General features: G+C 37.9%; 1 protein-coding gene across 1 annotated transcript in view; it reads left to right on the top strand.

Annotated features, from left to right (window-relative positions):
- LOC138349709 (disabled homolog 2-interacting protein-like) overlaps nucleotides 1-23308 on the top strand; it is a 56349-nt gene extending 33041 nt beyond the window's left edge. The window contains exons 5-22 of the mRNA XM_069328013.1: nucleotides 862-957; nucleotides 4798-4909; nucleotides 5050-5234; nucleotides 5458-5672; nucleotides 6004-6265; nucleotides 8160-8308; nucleotides 8541-8707; nucleotides 9085-9201; nucleotides 13148-13335; nucleotides 14597-14750; nucleotides 14872-15005; nucleotides 15270-15464; nucleotides 17461-17810; nucleotides 18111-18242; nucleotides 18468-18756; nucleotides 21319-21540; nucleotides 22709-22867; nucleotides 23067-23308. Of these exons, the coding sequence (XP_069184114.1) occupies nucleotides 862-957; nucleotides 4798-4909; nucleotides 5050-5234; nucleotides 5458-5672; nucleotides 6004-6265; nucleotides 8160-8308; nucleotides 8541-8707; nucleotides 9085-9201; nucleotides 13148-13335; nucleotides 14597-14750; nucleotides 14872-15005; nucleotides 15270-15464; nucleotides 17461-17810; nucleotides 18111-18242; nucleotides 18468-18756; nucleotides 21319-21540; nucleotides 22709-22867; nucleotides 23067-23160 (3220 nt within the window). The 3' untranslated portion in view covers nucleotides 23161-23308. The remainder of the gene's footprint in view (nucleotides 1-861; nucleotides 958-4797; nucleotides 4910-5049; nucleotides 5235-5457; nucleotides 5673-6003; nucleotides 6266-8159; nucleotides 8309-8540; nucleotides 8708-9084; nucleotides 9202-13147; nucleotides 13336-14596; nucleotides 14751-14871; nucleotides 15006-15269; nucleotides 15465-17460; nucleotides 17811-18110; nucleotides 18243-18467; nucleotides 18757-21318; nucleotides 21541-22708; nucleotides 22868-23066) is intronic.
- The last annotated feature ends 3002 nt before the right edge of the window (nucleotides 23309-26310 follow it).

The raw sequence follows: 26310 nt of genomic DNA, 5'->3' as shown, positions 1-26310 counted from the left end.
GGTCGCCAAACCCCCTGTTTATGAATGAAAAATGGTTTCACACAACTCACATTTCAACCCGTCCTCGACTCACAACAAATGATGTCTGAACACTTCCAGAACAATTGCTTCGGTGACGACTTTGTTCAAACCACAACGCTGTAAATGCTTCACCCACGTACTACAAATACAAATAATCGCCAACAGAACCTAAACATCTAACCTAACCAGTGCCTAAATATGCACAATATGCTAATATATAATAATATTAATTTATAATTGAGAAAAGTTCAGTTTGAATGAACAGAATGTTAAAATTGATGAATGGATCTTTGGGTCCAAAAAATATTATAAAGTTTTATTTTGCAGAGTAGTAGATGGTTGGAGCAAGTTAAGTGAGAAGGTGGTGGGAGCCAAAACCGTCAGTAGATTCAAAGCGTTATATGACAAAGAGTACTGGGAAGACGGGACACCATGAGCATAGCTCTCATCCTGTAAATATTATACACTTAAGTAATTACACACACACACACAGAACTACTTCAAGGGATGGATGTGAGAATCAATATCCCCATTGTCAGGTCTCTATACTTTAGTTGATAGATGGGTCAACCAGAGCTATTGGATGCTGCTGCAAACCGTTTAATGTGGGAATCACAGTCAGGTTGATCAGGTACCATATGCTGGAAAAGGTTGTTTAGTGAGAGTCCATATATTTGATTTAAAAAAAAAATTAGGATGGTGTACTTATAAAGCAATTTTTAATTTCCCCTTTATCACAGAGTTTAAGATTATTTACAAAATACCAAATTACTGTACTACCAAAAAGATTAAAGTAACAAAATTGTAGACAGAAGTATTTGATCAAATCTTTATTTTCAGAACGAGAAGTCAACAGAACCAGGATGAGACGAGACGAACAGAGAACACCCTCAAGATTTGGATCATGGAGGCCAAGGGTATCCCAAACAAGAAAAAGTAAGTTTATCCAAATTAAAATTGTGGTTTAAGTTTGCCCCAAAGGGGGAGTTTATTGGGTAATGTCACCCATCCTGTGAGTGAACATACTACCATAGCAGCATGTACAACACCCCCAATAGGAAGAAAACCCACTGGGTTCTTCATCTTGTCCAGTGATAGGTAATGCTCACTTATTTATTACAACTACAGCACTATACATGATTTACCTGAGGGCCACTAACCCTAGTGGCCTCGACGAGGACAGGAAGCCAGAGGCTTGTCAAAGACCCCCACCTCCCCCCATTTGGCTTGATGATCTTTCCCAGGTAGATTTTAAAACTTAACACAGTTTGGCATTTACGGCTTCAGCGAGTAGGCAGTTCCATGGGTTTATAACCCTGTGGGTGAAACAGCATCTCCTGTTCTGTATATTGTAAAGATGTATTAATGTGGTGGTTGTAGAGATTTATTATTGTGGGGGCTTGTAGAGATTCATTATTGTGGGGGATTGTAAATTCAGCAGTTAAACTTCCACTGTTATAAGTACACCAGGTGTAAAGTAAATCTCAAAAAGTCATTCTAGTAGACATATGTTATTCAATATTACCAAAAATGGTTAGATCGATGATTGTAACAAATGTTCTCAGTATAGTATTTTTTGATGTTCTTCACTTGGATATTTGAAAAATGAGCTGTATCACGTATTGCTATACGCAATACAGGAACATGCAAATATTGCGAGACCACATCCTATTAATGCCACGACACCAGTACAATATATCTACACCACACCAACTCCACAACACCTCTATATCACCACACTGCAACAATATCACCATACACTACCACACCACATCCATATTACCTAAACCTCAACCCTATCCCCACAACGCAAACATGATATAACCGCACAACTCCAACACCACCACCACAATGCATCCACCACAGCAGTGTCATACTGCAGTGCTGTAGCACATTAGTGTCACCACAATACCACCAGAATATTTCAATGCCATCACATGACTTCAGCACCATACACCACAGCACCACCACATAACATTCACCAACCACAATACAGTACTTCCACTACAATATCACCAACCCAACAGTCCCACAAGAAGAGCGAAACTTAAGTGTTGCAGTTTGCAAGTAGTGCCAGAATTGAAAGGACTAATTTGGGATTGCAAAGGGAAACAAATTGCTGAGTGCCAGACTGAGTGAAGGCATGTGTTCCCCATTTCTTTAAAATTGCAAATTCTACCTCACTTTAGAAGCAGGGAGTCAAGAGGACCAAAACCTTTGAAGACAGCTTATCCATGACCATAGAGGACATGAACTGAACTGAGGTGTGGCATCTGGAAAAGACAATCTCAAACTGTGAAAGTAGACAGCAAGTTGCCACATGCAGAAAAATGCCTTCTAGCTGGGACCTCAGACCATTTGGAAAAAAAAAAGTAGCCAGACCAGATCCTGAACCATTGCCTTTGCAACATCTTCATCTAGGGTTAAGGAAGACATCACCACTTCATGCCGAAGCAAAACCTTAAGGCTTACAGGGCCTAGCATGGAGGAGCAGATCAAATGATAACCACCACACAGTGAAGAAGCTAAAAAGGATCTGCCCACCCAGACAAGGAAGGAAATGAAGGCCTTTGTGAAGGCAGGGCCAGCTCTGCATGCTCTTGAAGTATACTGAAAGTAAAGAACTGCCAGCCTCCATCCCCATCCCAGGTAACACATGCACAAGGGACTAAAGTAGCTTAAGTCCTGCTGTTGGTGGAGGAGGATTGGCGAAGGATAGAAATTTGGACTAACTGAAAAAACTTATCACACAGTTCAACAACACAAAGCTCATCACAAATCATCACAAAGACTAACTTGCCTCATCACAAAGCTGAATTGCCCGAATACAAAACCTGAGCTGTACCTGGATGGGGTTCTAGGAGTTCTTCAACTCCTTAAGCCTGGCCCAGGCTTAGGGAGTAGACTTAGGCTTGGGCTTGACTTGTGAGAGCATGGTCCAACAGGCTGTTGCTTGGAATGGCACGCAGGCCCACATATCCACCACAGCCCGGTTGGTCCAGCACTTCCTGAAGAAAACTACTGTATTTAGTTTTCTCTTGAAGATGTCCACGGTTGTTCTGGCAATATTTCTTGAACTTGCTGGGAGAATGTTGAACAACCGTGGAGTTCTGATGTTTATACAGTGTTCTCTGATCGTGCCTATGTCACCCCTGCTCTTCACTGGTTCTAATCTGAATTTCCTTTCATATCGTTCATTCCAGTATGTTGTTATTTTATTGTGTTGATTTGGGACCTGGTCATCCAGTACTTTCCACATGTTTATTATTTGATACCTCTCTTGTCTCCTTTCTAGGGAGTACATTTGGAGAGCTTTGAGATGAGCCCAATAGTTTAGGTGCTTTATCGTATCTTTGTATGCTGTGTATGTTCTTTGTACTCTCTCTTATTTCAGCAATCTCTCTGCTTAGTTCCTTGCCCAGCCTGAATCCTCAGCACACAGACCAAGGCAACAAGATAAGAAGTATATCCCAGAATGGAAGGAGCCTACTTAGTCTGTATAGCTGATAACCAAGGCTGCCAGCGATGAAATCTCATCACGTGAACCCTGCACACGACAGCTGCTTCATAAGCATCTTACTGAATTGAGGCAACAAATGAGAGTTGAGATTCAAACTTGACACATGGCGTATGCATGAGAGCTCCACTTCATCTGACGGACAGAATGCAAGGAAAAGTATGGCCAGAAGGATCCAAGTTGTGCCTGGCTACCAAGAGTGTTAGGCTGACAATAACCTAAATCTCTCCATCCTGCTAACAAGGGAAGTCTGGAGAAGTCAGCAACTAATGGAATTGCCTCACTCTTCCAAGGCCCAGGGTACACATAATGAACTGTCAACACACACTGAGTGGGAAAATGGGTAGAATGAATCCTAGTGCACAGTTACATAGGATTCAACCCAAGAACGATGTCAAATGTCTATTAACCCTTAAATGGCATGATTAAGTAAAAGTATTGCACATGACAAAAAAGTTATCTAAACTAATTTGAAAAAAGCACATTTGGCTATTCGAGCACAGCAGGTAATCACAGATAGCAGTTGGTGCTTTTCAAGGGTTAATGAAGTTGTCAAATTTTTAAAGAGTGAACCCACCCACAGCTGTGCACTCCTGGCACTGGGCTGAAAGCAGAAGATGGAGAATGATGGACTGTACAATGACTTGCAAAGCATGCCCATGTGAAGTGAATAGAGATAGCATAGGCCAATACACTCACAAATAGTGATTCGACAAGTAAAAACATATTGCTCAGGAAAGTCCTAACATTCCAATTGCTGATGGATACAGCATGTGATGTGATCCAAGTTTAGAAACCCTGAGTAAGCACCGATACTACTACTAGCTGATGGATAGCAAGGTTCATCAGGAAAGGATGGCGCTGGTTTGTGTGACCTCACTTAACAGTCACTTGGATACAGTGTGAGGATACAGCAGGCCTTTGTTCCTTTATGAAAGAATTGTACCTCTATGGGGCATTGTAGGCCAGATTAAGTTTTTTCTCCAGTGCCTCCCCTAATATTTAATATGACCCTGGAATGATGTTTGAAAATATTTCCGAGGTGGCAGAATGTGAATGTCATCTTGCCTGACTGTTCATGAATCCTATCTATGGGCACAGAGGAAGACTATTTGGTTTGGTTTGGAAACGGGAAACATCTGAATGCTGTATCTCTAAACTGCATTCCACTTTTTCAAATTTTATCCACAAATATTGTCACTGTAAAATTTTCACATAAACTAGTGTCTGACTTAACAATATTCATATCTCTCCGACAGATACTACTGCATACTCAATCTGGATTCATCACAGTATGGACGTACCTGTTCCAAACAAAAGTTGGACATGTGTTTCTGGGGGGAGTACTTTGAGCTAGTTCCTCCTCCACAGGTGAGTTTTGGGAGTACCTTGTTGGGATATTTTCTTTCAAATTCATCAATAAAGCATGAAACTATATGTAACTATAATGACTTAATATAAACTATAATGACCTACATGATCATTATCTATAGTGACAACCTTTTTTATAGGTCTCTACCGTCTGCATAGAGCTTATGAGAGAACCAGACAAAAGGTCCGCAAGTAAAAGAATAGGGACAGTAGAAATTTATTTAAAACCGTCCAGTCCAGGGCGAACCGCTCTGGAGGAACAGTGGTATCCAGTAAAGGGTGATAAGCAAGAGAGAGAAGTACCTGCTCTAAGAATCAAGCACAGGTTAGTAAATGATGAGGCCTAAGGCAAGAATATGCTATGGGCTACAGTGGTCGACAACTTGGACTCGCCAATCGAGGATCCCGGATTTCCATTTACAGTACTGTATTGTACTGTATATTCATGTATGATATAAAAATTATTTATTAGCCCTAAATCATACTAGAATTTTGAAATTTGCATTAAAATATTTGTTTTAAATACAGTATTTATTTTCTCTTTACAGATTTCAGTCTGTGGATATATTGCCTCTGCCTCAATATGGTTCCTTTCGTCAATACCTCAAAGAAAATTCAACATCTCTCTGCCAGTTACTGGAGCCTGTTGTATCTGTCAAAGCAAAGGAAGATATTGCAACAGCTCTCATTAATATCATGCAGGCAGAAAAATGTGCTATCCCTTTCCTCGTCAACCTTGTTTTTACAGACATCCAGCGAATGGGTGAGTGAGCGTGTAAATATTTAAAGTGAGTAAATATTTTTCTAAATCGGCTGAGAAACCCAAGTTCAATCCTCGGGCAGGACAAACGGTTGGGAATGTCTCTTTTCACCTAATGCCTCTATACACCTAGTAGTAAAAATAGATACGTTAGACAATTGTTTTGGGTTGCATCCTAAGGAAGGTCAGAAGGCTTTGGGGAATCTCAATACTGTACTAAGTACAGGCTTCCTGTCCCTGGCAAAAAGAATTAATTACTTATATAATCCCCACTTCTTTCACCATACCACATGTTATTTTTGTAAATTAATGGTTAAACATTCACTGTTTACAGCCGAAAATGAGCATCTCCTCTTCCGTGGAAACAGTGTAGCCACAAAGGCCATTGAAGCATACATGAAGTTAGTTGGCGAGCAGTATCTTCACGGCACCTTAAGAGAGCCTGTTCAGGCTCTTATTACAGCAGCAGAGGATCTAGAAGTCGACCCTCTCCGAATTACTAACATTCAGTCTCTTCAGGCTCAACGAAATGCTCTGAAACAACGTGTTTCTGCTATATGGGAGAAGATTCTTCAGTCTGGTCGGAATTTCCCTGTGTAAGTCAGTTTGTCCATTCACTTGACAATCTCTAACTAATAGAGAAATATATAGTGCATTTATTGAACTTTAAAGCAACTATATTTAATCACAGGATGAACTCAATTTAATTATATATAAGGCTATAATGTATATACTCTTATAAAGCTATATAATATATATATATATATATATATATATATATATATATATATATATATATATATATATAATATATATATATATATATATATATATTATATATATATATATATATATATATATATATATATATATATATATATATATATATATATATGTATATATATGTATATATAATATATGTAACAAAGGAGTTAATAATCGGATTAACACTATGTGGATTAATGATAGTCACTATCTCTAGAAATATGACATGAATTAACTGTACCCTATCTTTTAGCTGGCAGATGCCATTTAATGCTGAAAAATTTGGTGTTCTGAGCTTAGATAATGACAAAGTGTGTTGCCAGATATCGGCTGGAAAATGTTGATATTGCAAAATCAGAATGCATGCAATCCGAGTCATAATTAGTAGGAATCTTAATCCAACAAAAAAAATCAATTGTTAGATGTACAGAATAAAGCAAATAAAATATTGAGATTTCTAGAAGCATCGTCTATAAAAATCAAATGTTATTCTCCTGCTTTATCTTGCACTGGCCTCAGTTATATAGTTCAGTTTTAGTCACCATACTAAAGAATGAACAAATTCACTTGAACATGTACAGAGAAAGGTGACAGTCAATCCCAGGAATTAGATGCTTTCCCTTATAGATTAAAAAAAACTAAATTTACATTCTCTAGTGAGATAAAGAGTAAGGGATTTTACTTTTAATTAATAAAAAAAGTAAGATAATTCATGGTTAAATATAAATGATTGAAGGGGTATAATGGAAGGGGTTATAAATATAATTTTATTTATATAAATACAAAATAGAATGCAAAACAGTGGATATAAATAGGATATATTTTGATTTGGGAAACCTCTGTTGAAAATACTGGTTTGAAAATAGGGTTGTAGATTCATAGGTATTCCCTATCCACCTCATGGGAGGCTTAATCTTTCTATCAATCAGTCAATTGGTTGTAGATTTATGAAACAAATTACAAAGCAACATGTAAGACATAAGATTATTGGATTGTTTCAGACATAAGTTAAGACATTTATGAATGAGTTAAATTGTATGGGCCAATAGCCTTAAGTAGTTCCTTTATTATTATGTTCTATAACTTAATGTATAGAAACTTGATGTGAAATTTTTATTTACGATGAATGCATTAATGCAGCTCAGTTTAAGTTGGTAGAACAGTAATGAGTCAGGGGCCTGTGTGTGGTGGTCTTGAATGTTGATTAATAATGGTCATGTACTGACCATTATGCATCAATTGAATTAAACTGTATTTTACAATTTAAAATAAGCATTTCAGTAACTACTGTATATGTAATAATAATAACAACAACTTGCATTTATATAATATATATTTGAAACATAATACTGTGCAATATTCTTAGGCACAGTTTAATTTATATAAGTCACTAATATGTTGAGGCTACATTTACGAAGCAGTTACGCAAGCACTTACGAACCTTTCCATCTTTTCTCAATCTTTGGCAGTTTTGTTTACAATTATTAAACAGTTAATGAACTCTGAAGCACCATGAGGCTGTTTATAACAATAACAACAGTTGATTGGGAAGTTTTCATGCTTGTAAACTGTTTAATAAGTGTAACCAAAGCCATTAAAGATTGAGGAAAGATGTACACGTTTGTAAGTGCTTGCGTAAATGGTTCGTGAATCTGGTCCCAGGGCATTTTGGGCATGTAATCTGATCTCTCTATACATATAATCTGATCTCTATATTTTGCGCAGGGAACTGCGGAATGTGTTCCACACACTGCGAGAGAGACTCTCTCACCAGGAGAAATGCGAACTGACCGATAACCTCATCTCATCATGCGTATTCCTCCGGTTCCTTTGTCCTGCTGTGCTCTCACCGTCACTCTTCAATATAACTAAAGGTTAGAGAAAGACAAGATACTGTATGTGATACACGAACCACAGTGTGAAAATTGGTAAGCGCTGTATTTAAAATTGTGCAGTACTGTAGTGAGAAATGCATGGCAAGAATTCTTAAATTTTCAAGTATCAAAATTTAAGAGACTGCTGGTAAAGGAAAAAACTAAATTTTATCTTCGTAATTTTAAATTTACCTGAATTTCGTAAATTTAGTACAACATCTCAATTTCTCAGAGTACCCGGATGAGCGTGCTGGAAGGAACCTGACACTGGTGGCAAAGACACTTCAAACCCTAGCCAATTTCACCATATTCCAGGGAAAAGAAAACTTTATGGAATTCCTGAATGACTTTATAAATAAGGAACAGGATCGATGCAGAAGTTTTCTGCGATCAATCTCGGTGAGTATGAAGCTGAAATGGATGTGAATTTACAGTATTAGCTATGCCACTGCCTCTTCTTAAGGAAAGATCCTAGTAATCCTATGGACAGGATCATGTTCCAGCAGAACAGTCAACATTCTACATGGTGCAGTTTGATCGTTTCAGACTGTCTCCTGGAGAAAGCTCAGTCTAGCCGTAAATGACCTGAGGAAATATTAAAGCCATACGATGGTAATGCATGTGTCTGAGGAGTTAAAGGATACAGGTTTGAGCCCATTGTATGGCTACAATGTTTTGGCTTCAATATTTTCTCAGATTTCAGTGTTCAATATTAATTTAATAAGCACAAGTGATTATCATTTAAAATCTAATCTTGTATGACCTAAATTTTTCAGAGTACTTCTACTGAAGAAGACAGCACTCTCGAGTTTGATGGCACGATTGATCTGGGGAAGCATCTGGCACTTCTCCACCTACATCTTGCTGATGCACTTGCCAAAATAAATACCCAGGTAAGAACAATTTTGATAGGCCATGGTGTGTATATATATATATATATATATACATATATACATATATATATATACATATATATATACATATATACATATATATATATACATATATATATACATATATATATATACATATATATATATACATATATATATATATATACATATATATATATATGTCGTACCTAGTAGCCAGAACTCACTTCTCAGCCTACTATGCAAGGCCCGATTTGCCTAATAAGCCTAGTTTTCATGAATTAATGTTTTTTCGACAACCTAACCTACCTAACCTAACCTAACCTAACGTTTTCGGCTACCTAACTTAACCTAACCTATAAAGATAGGTTAGGTTAGGTTAGGTAGGGTTGGTTAGGTTCGGTCATATATCTACGTTAATTTTAACTCCAATAAAAAAAAATTGACCTCATACATAATGAAATGGGTAGCTTTATCATTTCATAAGAAAAAAATTAGAGAAAATACATTAATTCAGTAAAACTTGGCTTATTATGCAAATCGGGCCTCGCATAGTAGGCTGAGAAGTGAGTTCTGGCTACTAGGTACGACATATACATATATATATATATATACATATATATATATAGTAGGCATCCTTCAGTCTTGGGAGACTATGGAGTTGCGCCCTAGTTGTCAATCCTGGTGCAGCGTCTGGTGTGACTGATGAGGCCAATCCGAGAGTGGCAGTCCATCCCACACCGAGCACAAACGAAGTCCGATTCTGGTCTGTCTTCCTGGTTACCGGCTTTCCTTCTCTGTCTCTTTGCCTCCGATTCCTTGGCAAGTGACTCCTCGAACTTGGAGGATATATATACATATATATATACATATATACATATATATATATATATATATGTATATATATATATACATATATATATATATATATACATATATATATATATATATATATATATACATATATATATATACATATATATATATATACATATATATATATATATACATATATATATATATATATATATATATATATACATATATATATATATATATACATATATATATATATATATATATATATATATATATATATATATATATATATATACATATATATATATATATACATATATACATATATATATATATATACATATGACAATGTCAGACCACGGAGGAAACATGAAACATGACCTTCTGAAGATGTATTTAATATACGAAAGTACTTAAGGAAATTTCCTGTTTCATTTTTCCTCCGTGGTCTGACATTGTCACATTCTTAATCACGTGTTTATTTTCGTGATATACACACATATATACATATATATATATACATATATATATATATACATATACATATATATATATATATATATATAAATAAAAGCTGTTGGATCTCTATGGGGAAAATGGTCAAATGTACACAACTGTTCAACAAAGCTCATATCTAATTTGTCAAAGTCACACATATATCATTAGGTCAGGATGTATTAGCTTAGGCTAGGAGTCTTTGGCTTGGTTGGATAGGGTATGTTTCAAAATCCTCCCCAAATTCCAAGTAGGAGAGTACCAAGTACTTCCCGAATTTCTGTGGAGAGGTGACCGTGTACCATGTACATGCAGGCTAATATTCGGGGTAGCAACTCCTGTCAGGGTGGGGGAGAATCTCGGCCAGATGCCTGTTGCTGTTGTCTGGTACACACACTGTTGCCGTTGTGACTTGCTCTCAACTGCACTGTAGCAATAGGTGGCTCCCACCAAATCTCCCTCTTACTCCCACTAATATATGGACAAATTAATATTGGAGTCTTGCTCTGACTAGCTAGAGCATCAGAAGTTTAGACCTGCTTCTTTCCCTATCATTACTCCATCCTTCACCAAGGAAGGAGTAATGATAGCTTATGTTTAACAGCATTTACCAAAGTAATCATATAGCACACCCTTCAGAATCACAAAATAAAAATCCCAATATACATGACTGAATTTAACCTTGGTAGTTAACCTTCCGAGACAATGGATACATTGAGTGGTTAGAAATTGGAGCTGCCTCGTGTGAGCCAGTTGGCCTTCTGCATATACATACCTTCATTCTTATGTTCTTATGTTCTTAATTAGGTAGTTTATCTTCATATAGATTTTCTGCAGCCTCTTTCGGTTTGACTCCTGATAGCCACATATACAGTATAGAGTTTGTACAAAAATTCTATCCAAGTCCTATTTTTAAGTACAGTACATCATTCTAAAGTCTGATCTCTACCAATATATCACTTCATTACACAGACATATACATTAAATCATAGTAATCAATACAAAATTTAGAACACACCCTAGCCTTAAAATTTACCATTCACTTGCTAGGCTATACATAGACAGTATGTATTGATAAATATATCTCCTTCCTACACATAATAATATATTGTACGTTCACTGTGTCATTCATGTCTTATCATTCCTTTATCTAACCTGCAAACTACTTGCTACTTTGCTACTTAAATAAATCACCTAAAAACTATGGGCTTGTGGGGTGTCTACAGAATCATCTTGTCAACCTATGCATAATTAAAGTTCTTTTATCATTCCAAATCTAATGTGGCCCCACAACAATTAAAATGATCACATTTATACCAAATTAATTACTCGGCAACTCTTCTTGCCAGATAACTCAACTTTTGCCAGCCTATATCATGGTAACACTTGATTCTTCCTGGTTGCTGTTAGCCTATGAATCTCTGCTCAGACTCAGACTCTGCCTGCCGACAAATTGCATTTAGTCCTGGAATGTGAATACATATATCATGCACCGTGGACTACTGCCCACACGCTCCCATCTCACACGTGGTCCCTCGGAATATACAATTTCTCCAAATCACTGTCACCATTACTCAATATAGACCAGCGCTCACCTGACTGCCTGGGGCTTCAAACATTGCCCCACCCCCCCAACCCACCCCAAACTACTGTTTTAAATGGGCTGATCATCCCACAAGCTCCTTGAGCTCTATCTCTGGCCACAGATTTCTGCTACACTAAATACAGGTTGATACTCAATAACCACCTCGCTGCTGCATAAATATCAGTTAATCTGAGTGGCCTGTTCTAACAAAACTGCCTGGGGCCTTAACATCTGCTCCTAACTGTTGCTACATAAATCTCTGGATATTGGGCCAACCTCTCAATGCCTGGGACTACACTGGTTCCTTAAAATGCTCTAAGATCACTTGAAGATGCTACAGGGCCCTTTCTTATCTTCAGGGTACCTATAAACCAAACCATTGGTGTGTGCAGCTCCTGGGTCTGCCTGCCAGCTGGTGCTGCACACACTGTGCCTTGCAATTTTATTTTGGTTAAAACAATCCATATTTTGTTCATTTCATCCTTAGTCTACAGAATTATAGTAGCAGTCTAGCAACCTGAGACCGAATAGAGGCTAGGTTTTATCATATTTGGAGGATGGGTTGTATATACTTGAATTTACATGAGGACCACTATCTCTCAAGTGGCCTTGATGAGGACAGGAAGCTGGCGGCTTGCCAAAGGTCCCATAATCTGTCTTGATTTGATCTATTTGGATCTTAAATTGCAGCAGGGTTTTGGCATATACAGGTTTGGGGGGTAGGCAGTTCCATGGGTCTATAACCCTGTGGGGGAAAAAGCATCTCCTGTTTTGTCCTACATTGAGGCTTGTTGAACTTGAATCCATTATCACCTCTTTGTGTTACATCTGACCTTTTGAAGATGTGGTCTGGATCAATATCCTCCAAGTTGTTCATTACTTGGACAGCATTGTCCAAGTATTTTATATATACTTGTATAAATATTTTAAAAGTATAGCATAGACCATGAACTTAAAATCAAAGCAGAGCAGGTGCTTGAATGCAGTGGTGTACTTTTGTCACATTTCATCCTAAAGGAATGCAGTTTGGTATCAGAAATGTTATGCTAATGTGTGTATATTTTACAGGGTTACGAGAGCGAAGCTAGCAGGGTTCTTGCTCTCGTTGATGACATCAGTACCCTATTGGGTGGAGACCACAATGGAGCACCTCTTGTGTCACGACAAGCGTCTACACATGCCCTAGTGTGTACCCCACCTCTTGTGTCCAACCCATCACTCATGGCTACACCCACACACATCAGTAACAATTACATGTAAGTCAAATTTCACTGTAAAATGTAGTAAACTTTAGTATAACTACCTCTACTGACTTCTTGCACTTTAAACTTTACATTTTTCCCAATATAGTACAGCATTCAAATGAAAGATGTCTTAGTGCCTCACTCAGTTCATGATAATGGCTCAATAATGCTCAACCTGGAATTCAGCTGAATCTACAAAGGGTCTTGAGGCATTGAATTGATACTGAATCAAGTTTTTACACATTACCCACATACACATTGGTGTGCTATAGTTCTTCCACTAATGCTCCCTTCAAATGCACAAAGAAATGACAGGAGTGTGATTTATCAGTGAGAAGATCAATTGGAGCCATGCATAGGATTCAAATTAGCACCTGGGTGCTCCCAAGCACACATCTTGCTTTGGCATCAAGAAGCACATCAATAAACTGGAAAAAAAGGCAATGACATGACACTTAATGGCTTGCAGAATTGAAATACAGGCATTACAAGGAGAGGCTAGAGGTGTTAAATACACTAAAGCTAAAGGACAGAAAAAAAGAGGGGATATGATCATTACGTACAAAACGGTAACAGTTATCGACAAAATTGACTAAGAATAATTCTTGAAAACAGCAACTTCAAGAACAAGAACCATGGACTCAAACTAAGGAAACAAAGTAGCCAAATAAGTATTAGAAAGTCCACTTTTGCAAACAATGTAGTAAACGATTCGAACAAGACAAGTGTGAAGGTGGTGGAAGCTAAGCCAAAACCGTCGGTAGTTTCAAAGTGTCATGTGATAGGACGGGACACCCAGAGTGTAGGTCTCATCCTGTAGTTACCTGAATTTACCTGAGGGGCCACTAATACTAGTGGCGTCGATGAGGACAAGAAGCTGGCAGCTTGTCAAAGGTCCCCCCACTTGCCCTGATGATCCTTTCCAGCTGTACACTTTGGTAATTACACTTTGACCTCTTGCAGTGTTCAAAAGAAAACACAACAAGCCCCTTCAAGGGATACCTAGTCAACCAGGCTGTGACTTGTATTTCAGGTTATAAGCAGCTACATTGAACAGTCTGGTTAGGCTGTGGGAGCATTGATCCTCAGAATCATAATCAGGTGGCCAACAGGTAGGTAGGTAATTACTGATAGGTAAGCACCACCCACCCATAACACAAACCAACCTATACCATCAACCAATTGGTAACAATATGTAGCGTTCAGCAAACCGAATTGCTGAAAAAGATACAAAGTGATTATAAATATAAATTATTTAATTTTTTCATTATAGGAGAGAAGACTGTGTGGATGGTTTAGTAGAGAGTCCACTGAGGGGAGGATTGATTGGGGGAGTTACTGTCGGCATGGGTCTTCCGCCCACCGCCACACTGAAGTCACAGTCACTTCCACGAGCTGTAACTCCAGTCTACTCCCAACACCAGATGGTATGTAAATTAAAACTTAATTAACCTACAGTAATTTACAAAAATTCTCTAATGTTCTCATATAAAGCATCTCTAAACTAAATTATTTACTTCTTGATAATGCTTTATAATTTTTCAACAGGCCAGTGGGAGCCCTGGGCCAAATTTCTATCGACAGAAGACTGCAGCAAATGATCTATCTACCAATGATGAATACGTTCTCATAACAGCATTTGACCATCGCACTGAACCACAAAACTATATGTGCCCCTCTATGTATGTAACTAAGAATGTCAATTTTATAATTCTAATTCCAGTATAATACTTTTTATAATGCCACTTAACACAATGTGTAACACAATATTCATGTGTAACTGTACAAATCTCTCTTATATTGATCATTAGATAATTCTGGTATTGTTTTCCGAAGAATTTAAGTTACTGTATTAATTTTCTAATTAAATTGCTTAATAACCAGTTGCAGTATTGCTACAAAGAATCAAATATTCACATTCTCATATGATAAATTTTACTTGACAGAGAAGCAAATAACAACAATACACCCTTGACTGATGTGCGTCTCAGTAATGGAAACACATATTATATGGCGGAAGTAGCCCCACCAGAGTCTCCTCTACGACAAAGTGGCTCACCAGGACTTAATCATCCAGGAGTTCTTCACCAGCCCATACGTGGCCACCTACATGCTTCCCACCAACCACGTCTACATCCCAGGTATTCATAACTGTTATCATTACTCCAATTTCAATGTTAATGTTGTTGGGAAGCAGAGAAGGTAGAGAAACAGCATAGGGAAAAAAAAGGAAGATGTTTAGGATTAATCTGAGCTATTCACTGTCACTCCCAAACAGATCGTCGTAGAGAATCGGCATCATCACACTGCAACAAATCTTTAATAATAGGAAAACTCAACTGCTAGATAAGACTAAATGTAGAATGACTTCTTACAGGTTCATATCCCCCCCATCAATAAACCATTTCCACCTAGCCCCTTCATGAACTATTGATGCTCAATCCATATTATATGTTCTAAACACTTCCTCACCCAGTCTTCCCATGTTTTTAGTCTGTTCACAGCATACCCATCTTTATTGCCTTCCCTGACTGTCTTGGAATCATACGTGTGGTGCCCACATTACTTACAACCGAATCAAACTACCACACACTACTTCGAAAATATATATTCTCAATAAACATACTAACCACAGACAGTTGTGGTTAGAGGAGCTAACCACAACTGTTCTCAACGAGGCCACTAGCATTAGTGGTACTCAGGTAAAATTCAGGTAAACATGAGATCAGATATTATCTCAGGAGGGACTAGAGAAACACACAACACAATATATTTTGTAATAACATCAAGAAGATTCATTCATAATCAAATGAAGCCCTCAAGTTCTAATTGGCATCACAGGGAGCACTAGGGTCTGTAGTACCTTGACTCATATTTGAGAATCGCAGGTTCTCTGCCCAGGTGGGACAGAAATGGTTGGGCACGTGTACCTTCACGTGATGCCTCTACTTATCTAGCAGTAAACAAGTACCCTGGAATTACTCAACTTTTTTGGGTTACATCTAGGGGAAGGTCAGTAGTTAACCCAGGGAAACGTCAATAACCTAAATACAGATTTCTTGTCCCCAACAATTGGAATTACAAAGAATTAATCTGGCTGCCAGTTGCCCTCGCAAGGCCACTGCGAAGATCGCCACCAGATGGCAGAACTAACACCAACTCTGGTGCTGGTTCTAGACTTCTGCCTCTTCACTCTTTTCTATAATTCTACACTTGTCAACTACTCCTGTTTTATGTAATTCTACACGTTATCTTCCCTGATCACTCAGTAAGGTGATAACGATTTAATGTTTACATCCAGCCTTACTACCTTTTCATTACCTTGTTCAAATGTACTACAGTATTATAATATTTAATTTATAAGACATAAAAGTATCAGATTACTAAGTACAGTACAGTGTGTGTGTGTGTGTGTGTGTGTATATGTTATAAAGCTATCAATTGCACAGTGTTTAAGACAAAACTTAAAATACTGTACAGTAATTTGATAAGATTTCAATTTATTGGGGGTTTATTAAATTTATTAAATTTAGTTAATAAGAGAAGCTAATGTACTGTATACAAATTGTTAAGGAAATTTAGCAGATACTAGACAGCTCTTGGGCACCTTGCCTATTGTCCTAGCATTCAACACATTTTGTGTAACACATTTTTGATTAAGAGTCATTCCCACTGCATATAAGCTTCAAGATATTTATCATATTGGGAGAAAGTAGTTCCTATACCTTTCATCATTTAGTAGTACAGGTATATTATATAAACACATTGCAGCTTAGCACCTTCTTTTGATAATTACTTACTGTACTTGTATATACATTGTACCTTCTTTAGCATTACCCAGTAGTAGATCATGCTTATTAAAACAACTGCTCATGATATGTGTGGTTGAGGGAATATGTCCAGTTTAGCTGTTACAGTACCTCCATTCTCAATGTACATTACCAATGTCCATGCAGTTGGCAGTTTTTTATAGAAACTCGGTAGAAAGCACCTGAATGACTGAATTATATATAAATACCTGTACTGTACTTAAAATACGAATATAGCATTAGCTTAATATTGTACAGTATTTAGAAGTGCGTGCACTATCTAACATATTCAATTACTGTATATTAATTTTCAATAATTCAATTGCAGAGCCACAACCATGTCTACAAGAAGCCATTCATTGAGTGGAGTTACACCAGTCGGTGAAAGGCGTGGGTTATATCAAGACGAATGTTCAGAATTATACAGCTACATGGATTCATGCTCACACCAAATACATGCTCTCTGCATGGACAGTGAAAATAATATTCAGGGATCTCAAACATCAATCTCTCAGCTTTCAAATATTGCATCCTCAGGATACCAAAGCTTTGCATATTCGCAATCATCATCCCCAGTTGACTCTCTTTTGCATACGGATAATTCCAGTTTACTGTCGCGTGAAAATGGAAATCCAGGATTGCCTGGTCTCAGACAAATTCTACATGGATCCCCACTAGGTAAGTGGTATCTTAAAACTGGCAAGCTTTCATAGTTTTTATCAAATTTGAGGGCTAGTCAGTGGCATAAATTAATGCCACTGTATTAATTCATTTGCTTAAATTCATGCAGCATTCCATATATAAATAATTGCTTTAGGCACTATGTGCTAGCTTCTAGGCAAGTATTAGCCAATCGGCTGCTAAAAATGAATACTAAATTTGCATTTCTCTAGCATTGCTGATCATACCAGCTTCTCCATTAATATCCACAAGGAATATGCTTGTTAATATGCTTGTGTGTGTGTAATGTTTCCACAGCCTCACCCTTGCATCATCCAGCTGCTTCCAAGCATCGTGCTGTGGCAGTACACCCAGCACACTTAGGGTATGCAGGACATGTGTCACTTCATGGTACACCAAGACACATCCCTAGAGTCCCTCCACCCAAAGGTACATTTGTTTGCATCAAAGTTAAAATTCCTTTAGAAGTACTATCTGCTCTAAAGTTTAGCACCTGCATTTAGAAGCAGATTTTTAGCAATTTGAACTCCAATATTTTCATTTTTGGAAGAACGAGTATTATATAATGTATGAAAAGAGCATTGAATCTAGTAGTATCCCATCATAACAGCATTTAGATACTCATTTACCCTCCCTACTTATCATGGTACATAGGGAGTCCAAACAGCAGCCTCAGTTCCTCGCAGAGTGTAGAGGATCTGTCTTCGCTTCGCCGGGGCCGCACCCGCCAACGTCGCTCTGCTTCATCATCTTCCGATTCTTCTCCTGATACTCGTCCTGCCTCACACTCTCATGCCCATTCTCGCCGTCCTCATGCTCACCCCCCTCGCACCAATCCCCACTGTTCTCCACGCTTGGCACCAAACCCAACGTTAAGGCAGGAACTTAGAGCCAGGTCTCGCAACGACCGTAGCATTAGTGCAAGAAGAGGAAGAAATAATAGGTGAGTTTTTCTTTCATTTCTGCAACAATCTAAAGTAGCAGAAAAAAGTACATTACTGCTTGCACAGACAGGATTTTCTTTAATACCATATTCACTAGTTGCCCATCACATTCAGTTTGCAAATACATAATCAAATTCTTTATTATCCTGTAAATAATTTAGTTATAACAGCTTTTAAGATTAATTTCATAGAGTTAAAGTGGAGAACTGCACTTTTATGTTGTAGCATACAGCTTTCACCTTCAAGCACAAGTGTTAGTAACTATAAACATACTGACTGGGAGAAGAATGGTAGGAGACTTGAATAGTGTAATGAAAGGCAGGAATGTTAGTACAAGAGTAAAGAAAGGATAGGTATGATGTTGTTATCGTCCTGACATGAAGTAATACTTGAGGATGGAGAAAGACAGAGTGCTCAAGAATACAGTAGAAATTATTTATCATAAATAAAGGAAGCTAGCATTAGCGTGCTTGATGTTTATAGCAATGCGGAAGTATGTGCGTGATGTGGTGTCACTGATGTGTATCGGATGTGGTATGAGTGACGAGTGAGTGAATAAAATGTGGAGTGAGTACACAACATGGTATGGACATGTTAGCAGATTGCCTATCAACTGTTTAGAGAAAGGTGAACAAACATTAAATTGAGGGATCTTCTGAGTGAGGCAAACAGCCAGTGTCTTTGAAAAGACGTGACAATATATGAAAGAAAAGGTTGGGGAAGAGGTCAGAGAGCTTGAAGGAGTGAATAGTTTGTGTTGTGATGGAACCTTTTGTAAAAACGTCTGCTATGGGTACACCCTGTTGGGCAGCTCCTGCAAGGCAGTAAGGTGTTAGTACTATAAATGTAAGAGTAACTAAGGAGTAAAAATAATCATAATAAATCTATTTGTGTGACCCCTTTATCTCAAATCTTGTGACAATGTTAACAATTACAAACTATTTATGTAAAATTATCTATGAGTTTGAGACTCAGTGTAAGGTATATAAAGTGTAAGGTATATAAATATGGTCCCTTATCTCACATCTTGTAGTGCAGTGTGTGTGTGTGAGTGTAATTTCCCAAGTGTAGTTACAGGATGAGGTCTATGCTCGTGGTGTCCTATCTACCCAGTACTCATCATAAAATGCTTTGAAACTACTGACAGTTTTGGCCTCCACCACCTTCTCACTTAGCTTGTTCCAACCGTCTACCACTGTTTGTTAAAGTGAATTGTCTTATATTTCTTCAACAGCTTCGTATAGTTAGTTTAAATCTAGGGAATCAGACATTTCCCTAGACATCGAACATTTCTCCAGTTTGATACATTCTCTGATTTCTGCCCTCATTTTTGTCAGAAAATTTGTCATCCATGTTGGAAGCCTCTCTGTGTATGTGTATGTGTATGTGTATGTGTGTGTGTGTGTGTGTGTGTGTGTGTGTGTGTGTGTGTGTGTGTGTGTGTGTGTGTGTGTGTGTGTGTGTGTGTACTCACCTAATTGTACTCACCTAATTGTGCTTGCGGGGGTTGAGCTCTGGCTCTTTGGTCCCGCCTCTCAACCGTCAATCAACTGGTGTACAGATTCCTGAGCCTATTGGGCTCTATCATATCTACATGTGTGTGTGTGTGTGTGTGTGTGTGTGTGTGTGTACTCACCTAGTTGTGCTTAAGGGGGTTGAGCTTTGTCTCTTTGGTCCCGCCTCTCAACTATCTATCAACTGGTGTACAGATTCTAGAGCCTATTGGACTCTATCATATCTACATTTGAAACTGTGTATGGAGTCTGCCTCCACCACATCACTTCCTAATGCATTTCATTTGTTAACTACTCTAACTTGGTCTGTATGTGTGTGTACTCACCTATTTGTACTCACCTATTTGTACTCACTTATTTCTACTCACTTATTTGTGCCTGCAGGATCGAGCTTGAGCTGTTGGACCCCACTTTTCTAGCCGTTGGTTGTCTAATGCAATGACTCTTGGTCTATTTCTCTATCATACCTCCTTTTAAAGTTTCAAATGGAGTTTGCCTCTACAACCTGCTCCTTTAGGTCATTCCATTTACTCACTACCCTTACGCTAAAAGAAAACTTTCTAACATCTCTATGACACATCTGAGTCTCCAGCTTCCATCCATGCTCCTCTTGTTCTATTGTTATGCATTGTAAACATTTCCTCTCTTTCCACCTTGTCAATCCCTCTAAGTATTTTATACATCTGTATCATGTCCCCCCCTCTCCCTCCTCCTTTCTAACATCATCAAGTTCAGTTCCTTCAGTCTGTAGGTGTCTGTGTGTGCATGAGAGAGAGAGAGAGAGAGATATAGATAGATAGATATAGATAGATGTAGATATATAGATATAGATATAGATATAGATAGATATAGATATAGATATAGATAGATATAGATAGATATAGATAGATATATATAGATAGATATATATAGATAGATAGAGATAGAGATAGATAGAGATAGATAGAGATAGATATAGATAGATAGAGATAGATATAGATAGATATAGATAGAGATAGATAGATTGAGATTTAAGGGAAAAATATACAAGTGTGACTCTTATCTCAGATCTTGCGACAGAGAGGACATCCCCCGTGGACCCACTCACTGTTATGAGGACTCCGAAGACGATGTAAGCGTTGTGACTAGGTCATCAGGAGGAGCTGGTGTGGGCAGCTGGGTAAAGGATGGGAGGCACATTAGTCAGGAAGAATACCAGTTGCCTCTTAATATAGCTCCACAAAATATACTGGACCAACAAGAAGATCAAATGAGAATTATAGTGGAGAGGTAATTAAGTACAGTATTTCTTTATACCAGTATTTTTTCTTAAACCATGTTGGTTCCCATTATCAGCAGCAGAAAGCTACCTGTAGTTCAGCTCCTTTACATCTCTCTAGCCTATTTCCTTGTTGGGCATCATAGTGGATGGGTGGGTGAATATTAGGGCAGATAGAAGACTGGGTGGGTGGTTACAGAATGGACATAGTGGGTTGGAAGTTGGGCATTTGGGTGTGCAGGCAGTAGAATGATTGGGTGGCAGGGCAGGGCAGGGCAGGCAATGTGGGTGGGCAGATGGGCATTTGGGCATGCTGGCAGCAGAATGAGTGGGTGGCAGAGTGGGTGGGGTGGGCAGCTGAGCGGGTAGGTGGCAGGATGGTTGGGCAGCAGAGTGGGTGTGCAGGTGAGTAGTTGGGTGGGCGGGTGAGTAGCAGGGTGTGTGGCAGAGTAGGGATAAATTATTGGGATCGTCTAAAAGCATTCCAAATGTACTTTCTAAAATGGAGACGAGAGAGATATCAAATAATATACACATGGAAAATACTAGAGGGCCAGGTCCCAAATCTACACAGTAAAATAACAACATACTGAAGTGACTGATCTGGAAGAAAATGCAGAATAGAACCAGTGAAAAGCAGGGGTGCCATAGGCACAGAGAACACTGTATAAACATCAGAGGTTCATGATTGTTCAACACACTCCCAGCGGATATAAGACATATTGCTGGAACAAACGTGAACATCTTCAAGAGAAAACTAGATAGTTTTCTTCAAGAAGTGCTGGACCAACTGGACTGCGGTGAATATGTGGGCCTGTGGGCCGCTCCAAGCAACAGCCTATTGGACCAAGCTCTCACAAGTCAAGCCTGGCCCTGGCCCTGGGTAGTAGACCAATTCCCAGAACCCCATCCAGGTACAATCCAGGTACATTCCAAAAATCCCTAGACCAAATAAAAGACCCCTAGATTTAAGATATGCAAATGTCAACATCTTCAAGAAAGGCAGAAAAAGTTCAGCAGAAATCTACTGGCCAGTCTAATATCATATCTGTGCATTATTTATTGCTGTATAGAAACTTGAAAATTAATGGTTGCTTTATATACAAATAGAAAAGATTACAATGTGAAGTACCCTATGTTATAATTTTATAAATATAAATTATGATTATTATACTTCAGGCTAATGAGCATGGAGCAAGAGTTCCGCCACGAGCAAGAGATAATGCGAAGAGAGATGCATAATAAGGATGCTCGTATTGATGCTCAAGCAAAGAAGATTGCAGCCCTGGATTCAGCCAACACAAAACTCATCCGCACTATTGCTTCTCTAAGTTCACGGTTGGTTTTGAAGTACAGTACTGAATAGTATGTCACTTAAATATCCGTGCTGCAGTGTATTGTAATAGAAATAATAGCGGCAAGTTTCAAATTGTTAAATTGATAATCTGTATAAAAATTTTGATAAAAATACTGATAAAAGCCCAATAAAAATTTTGATTTTTTTTTGTAATTAAATAATTTAAATTTTTTTTATTAGATCTGGAGAAATGAAGCAAGAACTGCCTGGTGACACCACCATTGATTCCTGCAATGCATCCGACACATCCGATTACAAAAGCTCCTCCTGTTGACTACACAACTGTAACCTTTGATTGAAGTGTCTAATTGTAGAAAACCTTTATTTGAAATAATCCATTGTTGGATCACTTCAATTTAGCAGTAATGAGAAAACATGTATATAATGTACTGAAGTTGATATACTGTAATGTTAAAAAAAGATTTTGTGCACAGGCAAATATGTTGACCCATCAATCTGTGTGTAAAAAAAAAAAAAATTAGTATCCAATATAAAGAGCACATTCTCTTGTGTTTCTATACTGGGCATTTAAGTACAATATTTTTTATTCCTACTACATGTGGTCCTCAGAAAAACAGTCTCCGTTTTGAATATTTACCTCGTGTGCCCTTGTTGCACATCCTAGTCCAATCTTTCATACTTATGATCTTTCCTTTTGTTAATATAACTTAAAACTCTTAAGAGTAACGTCACGCTTGACATTCCATCACTTGTATTAAAATTGTATCTTCTCAGTACACAATGTAAAAACTATTGTTCTCAGTTATGTTAAGCAGTTCAATATGGTCTTTGTACTGCATTACCCAAATATTTTCCTTATAAATATACCTTCTGTGAATGCAGATATTGTATACTAAAGACATGCATGTATTTTTTTAACTAAAATAATATATTACCTAAACTCGCATTGGATTAGATTCATCTTTTGAAAAACTATTATTATTATTTAGTTAAAGATTAAAGTAACCTCATTATCTTACTTCTATATTGTCAAAGCTGTGAATTATGTTTTTTTTATTTGTAAATAGAACTACAATAGAAATGCTTAGTTATCTTACTTTGTATAGTGTATTAAGTGTGGACACTTTGTACAGGTATGCTTTGTTTATATAGTAGTTCTTTGTTAGGTATACACGACTAAGAACACCAAAGATTAGATTTATTAGTCTTCATTTCTCAAGCTCAACGTCAGTGCAGTGCGTCCGACTCACTATCTTATGTACATTAGCATACTGTAGATTTATTGTAAATAATTAGAAAATATATTTGTCCATATTTAGTACACAAGAAGAGACGTGTAACTTTTCCACATTTCCTGATCGAGATTTTTTGATACCCATCAGAGTGTATCAAAGAAATATAAAGTGCTTATAAAGCACTCGTTTATACTTGGAAAGCCAAAGGTTTAACAAGGTTGTATATTTCTGTAGGTCCACATCAAAATGTGGATTGTGACATTTGTACTAAACATGTTATAGACAAAATAAATTTACTGATTATAAATTTAATGTGAAATTTACTTGAACAACCCTTAATTTAACTAAATAATGCATCAAAGGATGCCTAAAGCCAATAATACGCACAGCGTTTCGGTCAAGGTGTGGGAAAAAAACACTTTGATTAAAACTTAATACTAGATATCATAGCATAAATTGACTTGAAAAAGGAAAACAAAAATGGTGGAAATCAGTAGTTACACAAGTTGGTCAACAAACAGTTTTGTTTGAAAATAGCAAGACATGGTTGACATTTAGGGGGTAAGGTAAGTTACATGGAGTTTATTAGATAGTACTACTTAGTTTTTTCTTTTAAACTGGTTGAGAGATGTACAGCCTTTGACGTGATTGAGAAGGTCATTCCACATTCTCAGAGCATTTCTAGTTTGGTTAAGTCACACTCTTAGAATATCAAATAGGTATTTGTTTCTGGTGTGGTGCCAATGGGTTGCGTTACAACATTCTAGGAAGTGTTTAAGATCAGAATAGGCATTACAATTCAGAGTTTTAAATATATATAGACTACTTTTGAGAGGATGTGCAGTGACTTATTAATTAATATCTAACATTTTCAAAAATTTAAGTAAGGGTGCTGAGTGCTGTCTGGAGCCAGAGTTTGTTATTGTTCTAATAGCAGATTTCTGTTGAGTAATTAAGAGGACGGAGATGATTTTGGTTATTAGAACCCCAAGCACAAAAACTAATTGAGATAAGGATAGATAAGAGTAATAGAGCATCACTACTGCCCATACACACACTCTGGGCAGTAGTGGACAGCATACCCATCTTATGTGTGGTTGTAGACCCCATACCCATCTTATGTGTGGTTGTAGGCCCCTTACCCATTCTACAGGTGGTAGTTACCCTATACCCACCCTGTGGGCAGTATTGGATCCTATACCCATCCTGTGGGCGGTAGTAGACCATAAACCCATCCTTTTGGCGGTAGTGAACTCCCATACCTATCCTGTGGGTGGTAGTGAGCCCCATACACATCCAGTGGGCGGTAGTGGACCCCATACCCATCCAAGAAGTGGTGGTGGACCCCATACCCATCCTGTTGGCGGTAGTGGACCTCATACCTATCCTGTGGGAAGGATAGGTAAGTAAATCGTGAGGCTCCATATCCATCCATTGGGCATTGTGAACCCCCATACCCATCCAACAGGTGGTAGTGGACCCAATACCTATCCTTTTGGGTAGTAGTGGACCCCATACCTATCCTTTTGGGTAGTAGTGGACCCCATACCTATCCTTTTGGGTAGTAGTGAACCCCATACCTATCCTTTTGGGTAGTAGTGGACCCCATACCTATCCTTTTGGGTAGTAGTGGACCTCATAAACATCGTGTGACTTGTTCTGGGACCCTATAGCCACCCTGTTTGCAGTAGTGCACCCCATAGACATTCCAACTTCACATCGTTTTCTGTTAACGTTCCTATAAGCCATTCTCTTTAAAAAATTTGAAAGCTTATACTATTTTATATAATATTGTTTAGCAAAAGCATCATTATTATATCTATCTATCTATCTATCTATGTAGCTAGTACGCGTAGCGCCACTACACCTCGGAGACTGCTAAATGTAATATGTAATGATATATAGTGCTTATTATAATTTACTGAGAAGCACCAAGATTTCTCCTAAATGCTAACCCCTTAACAGGATGCACTGTAGAATAGTGGTTTAAATCATGGTTTGAAACACAAGTTGACACATAATGGAGACTTATTATAATTTTTTTTTAACTCTTTCGATTTTAGTAAAGAAAGCGTTCATGTGTCAACAGCTATCATCTTCGCTGACGACTTCAGTATTTGGGGAAGTGAAGGAGTGGCTGTTGGCCATTGATAATTGACACTTCAGACTCGCAAAATGTTAACCAATGGGGTGAGTTTTAGGGCGAATGTCAACCAATCAGCGGCCGG

Source organism: Procambarus clarkii, chromosome 20 (assembly GCF_040958095.1).
Source record: "Procambarus clarkii isolate CNS0578487 chromosome 20, FALCON_Pclarkii_2.0, whole genome shotgun sequence".
Taxonomy (NCBI): Eukaryota; Metazoa; Arthropoda; class Malacostraca; order Decapoda; family Cambaridae; genus Procambarus; species Procambarus clarkii.
The sequence above is the reverse complement of the archived record's forward strand: the minus strand, read 5'-3'. Positions and strand labels throughout refer to the sequence as shown.